At 49.0% G+C, this 10,132-nt stretch overlaps 1 protein-coding gene across 1 annotated transcript; it reads right to left on the bottom strand.

Moving 5' to 3' along the window:
- Positions 1 to 1,950: 1,950 nt before the first annotated feature.
- Positions 1,951 to 7,538, bottom strand: Hhex (hematopoietically expressed homeobox). Its single transcript, NM_024385.2, has 4 exons — positions 7,164 to 7,538; positions 5,035 to 5,213; positions 4,793 to 4,843; positions 1,951 to 2,947 (listed from the first exon to the last, which is right to left on the bottom strand). The coding sequence occupies exons 1-4, from the start codon at positions 7,525 to 7,527 to the stop codon at positions 2,726 to 2,728; spliced, it is 816 nt and encodes a 271-aa protein (NP_077361.1). The 5' UTR covers positions 7,528 to 7,538; the 3' UTR covers positions 1,951 to 2,725.
- Between the last annotated feature and the right edge of the window lie 2,594 nt (positions 7,539 to 10,132).

Here is a 10,132-nt window from a genome sequence, read left to right as displayed (position 1 = left end):
AAAAAACAAGACAGGAGCTGTGCTGTAAAGGTCATAACTGCCGCTTCACCATGAAACAGCCAAAGGGCAAACAAATGAAAAATGTCTGGATTGTAGGAAGAATTTGTAAATATCCCCTGGCAGACTGTAACTTTATAAAACCCAGTGCTAACCTGGGTCCTGAGAGCACCTCTTCCAACCAACACACTCTCCAGCCTTAAGGACCTTGATGTTTAGATTCAGTGCAACCTGAAGCGAACCTTGGCTGGCTTCCAACCGGGGAAGCAGCACCTTTTCAGCAAGCTGTCCACTTTAAAACAAGATTTCAGCCCTTAGTTTTTCTAATGTCAATCAATACTCATGCTGCTGTGCCTGTGCCTAATAGTCCTGATACAGCTCCTGTACAGTCAACATCACCCAGAGGTTATCTCCAGTAATGAAAACACAGAGACTCCAGGATCGGTTTAATTCCACACGAATGTCTCATTCTCCAAAACCTGGGATACAGACTTTCAGACCATGGCCTTTGAAACCTTGATGTAACCTGCTAGGCAGGTCTGGAGCTTGGAGCCTGCGGCTGATTGGAAGCAAAACTCTCCCACTGGACGGAAGGCTCCTTTGGGCTCTAACCCTAACACATAAGAAGAGGGGACAACGTAGAACATGAACGGAGCTGGGACTGGGGGAGCTAGAAAGGGTCGTGTAGGTCAATTAGACCATTCTCTTGGAGTTCTGAGACCAAGAACTAAAATTCCAAACTAGATCTTCAAACCTCCAAGGCTACCCTTGCCTCTTTTTTTTTTATTCTTTTTTTTCTTTTTTTCCGGAGCTGGGGACCGAACCCAGGGCTTTGCGCTTGCTAGGCAAGTGCTCTGCCACTGAGCTAAATCCCCAACCCCTACCCTTGCCTCTTTGCCTAAGAATCAGTGCCTAGTTCTTTTCTGGGAACCTAGTTCACCTGCAGTTCCAGGGCCTTCTAAGGAGGCAGGATGGGAGGGCCTGTCTTCACCTATTGAATGTCCATGTGTGTCCAGCGTTCTTTGGACAGATTCTGTCACTACAGTTGCTTTACTGTACAACTAAAGAGCTTCATGCAGGCCAAGGCTAAAAGAATTTTCTGGACCTCTCCTCAGGTCTCTGTGGGAGGGCTGTCAGACCTCTGCCAGACAGGTAGCTGGATGCAGATTAATACCACTTGTCAGAGCCCTGACCCACATCCACCTTTTTATCAGCATTCTTCCCCCCTTTTCCCACAAGCACCCTTCCTGGACCCTACCTCCCTCTTCTCAGCCATCAAATTCCTGACACTCCCAACGCTTCCTGCGCCAACCCAGTAGTGGTAGGAGTAAAGGACGGCAAACCCAAGTTCAGAGTATGAGGCAGAGTGCTGGTCCCACAGGCATCTATCTCTCCTACTGCCAGGACCTCAGGGCAGCAGCCCTCAAAGTCTCTCTGGCCATGAGCTTTAACGTTTCCAGATCTTCTAAAGTAACAATTGGAACCTGATGAACCCCCCAGTTCCCCCCTCCACCCCCTGCCACTCCAATCCCTGCATTGCCCCAAGAGCACAGCAGCCAGGCTCCCGCTGAGGTGAGTGTGACACACTGTTGACTCACACTGGTCAAGGACGGTGGCTGCACACACCAATCGATGGTGCTCCGTGGCAGCTCCAACCCACCCTGCTCGGTCTCCAACACACACACACACACATACACACATACACACACACACACAGACACACACACACACACAGACACACACACACACAGACACACACACACACACGCCAGCGAAGAAGGATCAAATTTATATTCTAGGAGGCAGGCACCCCACCTCTTGTAAGGTCCTAATCCCCCATTCTGTATGGCGAGCACACATTCACACGCACCAAGGTTCTTCAGGTGTCAGGTTTAGGTATTTTTAACCAAAGAATGAGAATTCCAACAGGGTCATTCATCTGATGACGAATGTATATGAAAGTTAATTCATTAAATTAAAAAAAAAATCAAACATTTTTGCAGGGTTTTTTTTACAACGAATAATTCTATACACATGCTATAGACACGGTTTCTATAAAACACACTATCTACAATCTACTTACATTTAATTGTCCTGCTATTTCTAGTTCATGTGAGATCAGTCACAAGTGAGTCAGTTTCCCTGCCTGTAGAGACTGCGTCATCCCTTAATACCAGGGTCAGAGGCACTGGCCGAGCAAAACAAGATTGTAAGAATCTTATCAACTATCTTGCTTATGAGAACAGACACCAGGGGCCAAGTGCTCTGAACCGGCTTTGGAGTTAAGGCAGCAATGTAAGGTGTCACGTAAAAACCAAGTGTGCTCTTTGAAAGCATTCCATGGATCCCCAAATGCTGGCCCCCTTTCTAAGTGCACCTCTGAAGTCGAGGGAACAGCTACACATTTGGGAAAAGTCATTCGAGAACAGCCGCCCAAAACCTTTAAAGTTATAGTTTAAGCTTCAGGCAAAAGTTCAAATTACTTCTCACAAATAGAAAGAATTCACTTTTTAAAAACGAAGTCACATTTAGCCACTTTATCAAAACAACTTAACACCGGTACGGAAAACGTACGCTAAACCAAAAGTATGGTTTCAATGCACGCCGTGCCAAATATTTTCAAAACGCTAGAAGAATGGTACTTCTTTCTCTCAGAATTTCCCAGTTTGTCTGTAGCAGAACGGTATTCTAAAGTCCAGTCTCTGAACATGGTCACGGCCGATGACTGTCATCCAGCATTAAAATAGCCTTTATCACCCTCGATGTCCACTTCCTGGTCGGAATCCTCTGAGATCTCTGATTCAGGGTCTTCCGGAGAGGCTGGGGAGGGTGAACACTGAGAACTGTCCAAAGAGGCACCTTTATTCTGTTCACTGGGCAAGTCTTGGCCCTGGTCACAGGAAGTGTCCAAACTGTCCAACTCATCCTTTTTATTGCTTTGAGGATTCTCCTGGATGATGAGGATGGAGATGCAGATGGTGAGAGCCCAGACAGAACCATCGAAGCTGAGTTTTTAATTCAGCCTTTAGCATGCCTACAAAGTTTAGCTCACTAGCAACTATTTTTGTTAAAACCTTTTTACCGAAGAACCTACACTTGCGATTTGTTTCCCCACTTGAAAGAAAAGGGAAGAAGAAGAAGTCACACCAGAGAAAGATTATACACTTATCACAGACCAAGGAGTTCAAGATTTACAGGAGTTTAGGAAAGAGAGAAAAAAAAGAAAAACAAAAACAAAAACAAAAACAAAAAAAATGAAACAACCAACCAAACCAAAAAACCCTCAGTTCCATTGAGACAGTGGTTCTTGTTCTTTAACTATCGGCCCCAACAGGGTCTTTCTAGCATTTAAAAGAACGATCATTAGTGGGAAGTAACTAATCCCCTAAAAAAGAAGAGGAGGAGGAAAAAGAGGAATAGAAGGAGGAGGAGGAAAAGGAGGAGGAGGAGGAGGAAAAAGACAAGGAGAAGAGGAACAACATAGACTACATTAAAAGTCTGAAAAATTATTAGATTGAATCCCTTTCCATTTGTTTTCTTTAGTAAATTTACCAGAACATACATACAAAATAAATATGTACCAAATTACAAGATTGCGGTCACAAAAAAAAAAAAAAATCACAGAACCAAACTAATACTGATAAAAGAGTTTGCAATTTGCTTAAAATCTAGGCAAGATTTCCTGGAAGGAATGTTTTTCCATATTACACAGAAAGCACTATTTTAAAAGTCCTTGGGAAACTACTTCAAGCCAAGTCCAGCCAGTGGCTTTTAAGGCATGTAGATGTCTGATCTGGATGTAAGTATTACACAGAAACCCTATCATTCTCTAGTCACCAAGTTTGCAAAAGATGTACAAGGTTAGAGAGAGGGAATCCTCAAATATTTAAGAACAGTGAAGCTACAGGAAGCTATTTTGTTGTTTCAAAATGTTCTTTTGGGACAGCATTTTTTTTTTTAAGAAAAATTTAAAAGTAGGAGCAATAGTTTACAATTCACATTAAAACCTCCCCATTACCAAGTTATTTTGTTTCAAAGTATTCTGTTATTTAAAGCACTGCCAGGTGAACCATTCAGCAGTTGTCAGGTGACTCTGGAAATGTCCAGACTGGGACAGCAAGAGCAAATCTTTAGCTCTAAGTCAATAGGGCTGCTCTGGAGGGGGACTTGGCCTTTCCTCTCTATTCCCTATTTCTTAACAAGGTCATCGAAAGATTATCAGGAAGTTTAAGTTACTTTCCAATCGGGTGAGGGCATTTCTTCCTGCGTTTCATATTCGTTTTTTTAAGAGCTGGCCCAGGATGGGTAATAACTTTGAAAACTCTTTTGATATTTAAGTCTTCTTTCTTAAAAAGTGCAAACAGGGCTTAACAGTGTTTGTGTCTTTATATTTACCCTTGAGTCCTGCCTGGTTTTATTATGGGTGTGTAAATAAAAGAAACAATTTTCTCCCAAAGATAACTACTTAAGTCATTTACTGTCAATTACTTTATCTTTCCTGCGTTAATGAGATAAACAACATATGGGGTTTATAAAACAATTAGCCGGGCGGTTTGCTGGCCGGTGTGTGAAACCCTGGCATAATGGATATAGGAACTGCATTAGGTGCTTTTAGCATTAGTGACACCTGAGCGACTCATCCTGGATTTCAGCAGGAGTATTTGCTTTTTTAATCAAGGTGAAGAGGTTAAATAGTCTCTCAAATGACTTTTGCATACAACCCGTAACAGGCCTCCGCATTTAGATAACACCGACACAAACATTTATTTCCATAGAAACAGAGCCACGTCCATACCTGCTTCAGTCGTCTCCATTTAGCTCTGCGATTCTGAAACCAGGTTTTGACCTACAGAAAAGAAAGCAGATTTGCAAGAAAGTCCCAAATCCTGAGGGACCTAGGAAGAAGGGACCTGGGCTATGGGGCCGTGCAGCTGGGTTGTGGTATACTGCGGCGCCCACAGCGCAATGACTTTAATGACTTTCTCGCTAGCTGGTGTGTTTGGGGGTGGGGAGTGAGGGTGTGGGGGAGCGTCTGACCTGTCTCTCGCTGAGCTGCAACATCTTGGCCAGACGCTTTCTCTCAGGTGGGGAGAGGTATTTCTGAGTCTCGAACTTCTTCTCCAGCTCGATGGTCTGGTCGTTGGAAAACCTCACTTGACCGCCTTTCCTTTTGTGCAGAGGTCGCTGTAGGAAGGGGTTCCAGAGCAAGGGCTTGCCTGTGGGCCAGAAAAGCTGTGGTGAACCAAGGCCCTAGGTCCCTCTGTACGGTTCCCCGACCTACATGGTCCCCAGTGACACAATGGGGAGGCAAGAAAGCGGACATTAAAATACGGATCCTTTCCACACTACTCTCCACCAATGCGCACAGTCAGCTAAACTCTTCTGCCTCACAGATCACCTCTGGATACTCAAGACACGCACTAGCCGCCCAACACACCTGTGGCTAAATGCAAACAAATCTTTTCAACCCCCAAAGAACCCCTGCCGGGCTTAAACCTTATCTTATTTAACCGAACGGACTCTTCTGTATGCACTAACATTTGCAAAAGACGCACTGTGTGCATTTAGGAGAGGAGCAGGGTTGTTACACTTCCCAGGGCCTGGCTGCACAGAAGCGCTCGGAGGGCGCCGGTGTTAGGCCTCGAGTGGGGCCTCCGATGTGGCTCGAGCGCGCCCCGGCCTCCTCTGATTTCACACTCAGCCTGCGGGGGCGGCCAGTTAAAGCCACCCCATGGGCTATGGCAACATTTCCGTCAATGTGTTTCCTGTTGGTCTGTCTCAAAAAAAAAAAAAAAAAAAAGCTTTGCTTCCTTCTGCTCAGGCCTAGCAGAAACCCAAGGAAACCAGGGCGAGCTACGTGAAACCGTTTGCCCGGGACCGGTCCTGCCCCAGAGGGTACAGAGTTGGGGGTGGTCACACACACTCTACATGCTGACATTTTTAAATACAAAATTTACGTACAAAAACAAACAAACAAAAATACCCACACCCCAAATCCCTGTAGCGGTGAGAAGAGAGGAGCGCTGGAGGCTGCTCTTAATAATGCGGACACTAAAATGCCAATTCATTAAAATATTAATTGTCTCGGAGTCCCCGGTTAAGCTGCCAAACTGTTGAGTTTAAACTTTAGCGAGCCCGGTTCTTATTCACTCTAGAGCCCGCTCGCTGGCTACGAGGGACTGAGGCCCTGAACCCAGTCACCGTTGCTTATCTATTTTTTAGGAATATTGTGGGGACAAGCCTCAAAAATCCCATGTAGTCAATGTGTAGAGTCCTATCTGTTTGGGATCTGCACCTTCCTACTCCAGAGTGATGATGGTACGTTTGTCTGTCCGTCCGTCCGTCTCTCTGTCCGCAGGCCTACACCTAAACATTTTGAAAGCTGGCATTGTTTTTTCGAGATTTTGCTTGCGTCAGGCTTCAGACTTGGTGCAAAACAGCCTCCAAAGATGGGGGGCGGGGGGAGCCAGAGAGGAAGCAACTGGTTATTTTAGCTGCCATATAGTCACATCCCACACAGAGGAAATGAACAATATCTGAAAAACGGATCCTGGCTATCAGACGTCGAGTGTTTCCTGAATTTGTCTGTATTGAGGATGTCGATAAAATAATCAGCAGCGTGCACTACTCCGGGGGAAGGGTCTGCTTCATGCAGCCAGGAAAACACTTAACAGCTTCAGAAACCAGATTTACTCCTATCGAGAACTCAAGATTTCCTGTATGAACGGAAAGGGTCAGGCTCCTTCACTGCACAAGCTTGTTGAACCAAGCCCAGCCCAGGAACCGCCCGGGCCGGCAGCTCTCCCTGCCCTGCAGGGGCCAGGCTCCGGGCGTCCCGACGTCCTCTTCCCAGTGCTGCTCCCTAAGGGAACCCCTCCCGGGGCCCACACGAGTGGCCAGGGCCGCCCTCCACCACTTTCCCGAGAGCCCCAGGTCTCTCCCGACTACGCTTGCCCCGATGTCTGCAAGGTGCAAGAAAAGCAATCTGAGTCGCCGAGCGGTCCCAGCACCGGCTGCGCGCCACCGGGGCCCCGCGCCTTCTGTCCCCGCGCGCGCCCGCCAGAGCGCTCACCGCAACTTTCGACTGCGCCTCCCGTCCGCCCCCGTCGCCTCCCGCCGGGAGCGCCTTCCTCACGGACGCCCTCGCTCAACCCCGGCCGCCTTACCCAGGGGGTCGTGGCGGAGTAGGGCGTGCGTGTAGTCGTTCACCGTCCGCGGGAACGGGTACAGAGGGCCTCCGAAGCCACCGGGGCCATAGGCAGCGGCCAGCGCGGCGGCGGGGTGATGCGAGAAGGCGGGGTGGACCGGCGTGGGCTCGTACACCGGGGTCCGGTAGGAGGACACGAGGCTGGTGAAGGAGGAGTTGGGGGACGGCAGCGTGGGAGTGGGCGTGGGAGCGGCGGGCCCGCGACCCAGGATGTCGTCGATGTAGAAAGGCGTCGGGTGAGCGGGCTGCAGCAGCGGCGTGGGCGCGTACAGCGGGACTCCGACGGCGGGCGCAGCCGCGGGCCCCGGGTGCGGGAACTGCATGGCTGCTCCGCAGCCCCTCGGAGAGAGCTGCCCGCCCGCGCGGCCGCGCTACATTTATTTGCGCTCTGCGCTCCCGGCGATAGGCTCTGGCCGCCGCGGGGTGGGGCCGCACTCGGTCCCTTCCTGCCGCCAGGCCCTGCGGCCAATGGCGCGGGCCTCGGACTCGCCTCCGCCCCCGCCCTGACCCGCCCCCGCCGGCCCAGCTCCCGCCCCCGAGACGCACGGGCCGCGGAGCTCTAGGGACCCTCCGCCCCGGGGCTCCTCCGCCGCCCGCGCTCCCAGAGGCTCCAGGCACCTAGTGTGCGACTGCGACCGTCGAAGAGAACACATGGTATGCACTGGAGGCGCGGATCCCAGCGGGATGGCGCCACTGCCGACACTCGGGAGGCCTCTGGCACCTGGAGAAGCGATGGGACTTTGCGGATCAGGGAGCCGCGGGCAGGACGGCACCTTCGGGCGCCTGGGACATCTCCCAGGAGGCTGCGCTTGGGGTAACGGTGGCACTGTCTCGAACGGGGGGGCCTCCGCAGCTCGGAGCTCCAAGGAGAAGACCCTAGCCGCTGTCTGCGTCCCAGACGGGTACTGACAGCGAGACTGCAGGTGCTCCAGACTCTATTTGGGGACCCCCCTAACTCGACCACCTCCCTAGATGCTAACAGAATCTGCTCCAGACCGGTTTTAAGACAGCGTCTGGTGCAGGACCGAGGCTATGCAGTGTTCTTCGATCCAATGGGGTGTGGGAGGCTCCTGGACCTCTGTCCCCCGGCCCTGAAGGACGCAGCTGCACGCAGCCGGGCTCTGAGGTTTTACACGTGTTTTCTATTCAAAGCCGTGGCTCGCTGCTCAGTGTGTCCTCGACTCTGCGGCTTGCTCGCCTCTGGGCCAAAGGGGCATTTTCTTGATTGACGCCCTCCTGTGGTGACCACACCTCGAGTTGGGCAGTTTCAGCTAAGGTCTTCTATTAATAGAAAAACTCTGACATTTTTGTTTTTTCAATTGAGATATTAAGTTTTATCTTTTGGAATTATATCTTCATCTGCAATGGGACTGAAGGTGAAAGAGAAAACTGGTAGCCAGAGGACCAGGATTTCACTTCGCGCATTATTTACTTGAGCACCTACTGTGCGTCATTAGCAAATGAGAGAGGCGGTCTCTGCCCTAGTGGAAGCCGGAAACGAACACAGTAACCTACATACTAGGGAGAAATCATGTGTTAGGGTCGGAAACCTTAAGGAACTCCGGCCCTTCATTTCGGATAAAGGAGAGAGTCACTTTGAGAAAGGAAAAGTCTTCTCAAAGGAAATGATGTTTGAAAGATAAGTAGGTGTCAAGGAGCCTAAGATGAGGCCAAGTCAGAGGAGTGCTTGAGTGCAGTCTCAGGTCAGTTTACTGCCCTGGGCTTTCTCACCTGACCCGTTTGGGACTTGACATAAAGGTTCCTAACTGCTTGGGGATGGAGTCACGGACATCTTTCAGAATAATGACAGGCAAAAGCCACTAGCACAGACAAACCAAATGAGTGCCAAGCGTTGTTATTTGAATTAAAACCTTGGGGCCTAATAAGGATATATATCCGTGTGTCCACTCTTCTATGTGAACCATAGGAGGAAAACACGATTAATTTCACACCGCACCCGCCATGAAGAAGAGGGGGCAGGGCTGGAAAGACAGTAAACTGAATAGCTGGAGAACTAAACCTTGTGAGGTTTCTGGTGAGGGCAAAAACATCTTGCTTGAAGGGGCTCCAAGAAGTGGGCAAACTCCCGGTTATTTAAGCTTTCAAAAATACATCCTCGTTGAGGTGCTAGCTCGGTAACCTGAGCTTCGATCCACGGAAGACATGATGGAAGGGAGAAGGGATTCCACAGTACAAAATATTAGTTGGGAAGAACATGCAGGTTCCTGTCGTGCTATAGTTTTATCTGCATGGTAGCTTTCAAAGTTTCCAGTATTAAAAACTGGAAAAGAAGAAGTCCATGGCACATCATACACAGTAGCGAAGCTTAGAAAACACGAAGTAAATGGTACTATCTTGGCACTCAGTGAACTCAAGTGAAATAAAGGAGTGGTGGGTGGGAAAGCCGGAGGAATGCCAGAAAAATATAAAACATTTGAGGCCAGTGAGGTGGCTCAGCCCCTGGGAGATAGTCTCTCTAATGCTGCAAACACAAGGACTCAGGCTTCCTACTGGGGGCCTGGGGGAGGGAAAGAGACAGAGAGACTTCCACTGTAGCACCATGGCTGGAGTGCCCCCAAACACGCACCAAACACAGTAATAAATAGTTACTTTCTAAGGTAGGAAGTTTTATTGGTTCAGGAAAGACTCATTAGGCACACAGGTGTTGAGTGAAATGTTGAAGAGATGAGGATTCTGGCAAGTTCTTACAGAATTAACACAACTCATTGAGTTTGGGGCAAAAATCAGAATAAATATGAATTGTACATAGATGGGAATATTTCACTGGTACTATGTTAGGTGTAATTTTGGTCTTGGGAGATGAATATTGGAAACCCACTACTAAAATGCAAATTGAAGCATTTTAAAGGTGTGGGTTATGGTACCTGCAGCCTTCGAGTAGGTCCCTATACACGTGTACATGGTTAC

Source organism: Rattus norvegicus, chromosome 1, assembly GCF_021556685.1.
Source record: "Rattus norvegicus strain SHRSP/BbbUtx chromosome 1, alternate assembly SHRSP_T2T, whole genome shotgun sequence".
NCBI classification, from domain to species: domain Eukaryota; kingdom Metazoa; phylum Chordata; class Mammalia; order Rodentia; family Muridae; genus Rattus; species Rattus norvegicus.
This window is presented reverse-complemented; position numbering and strand designations above follow the sequence as displayed.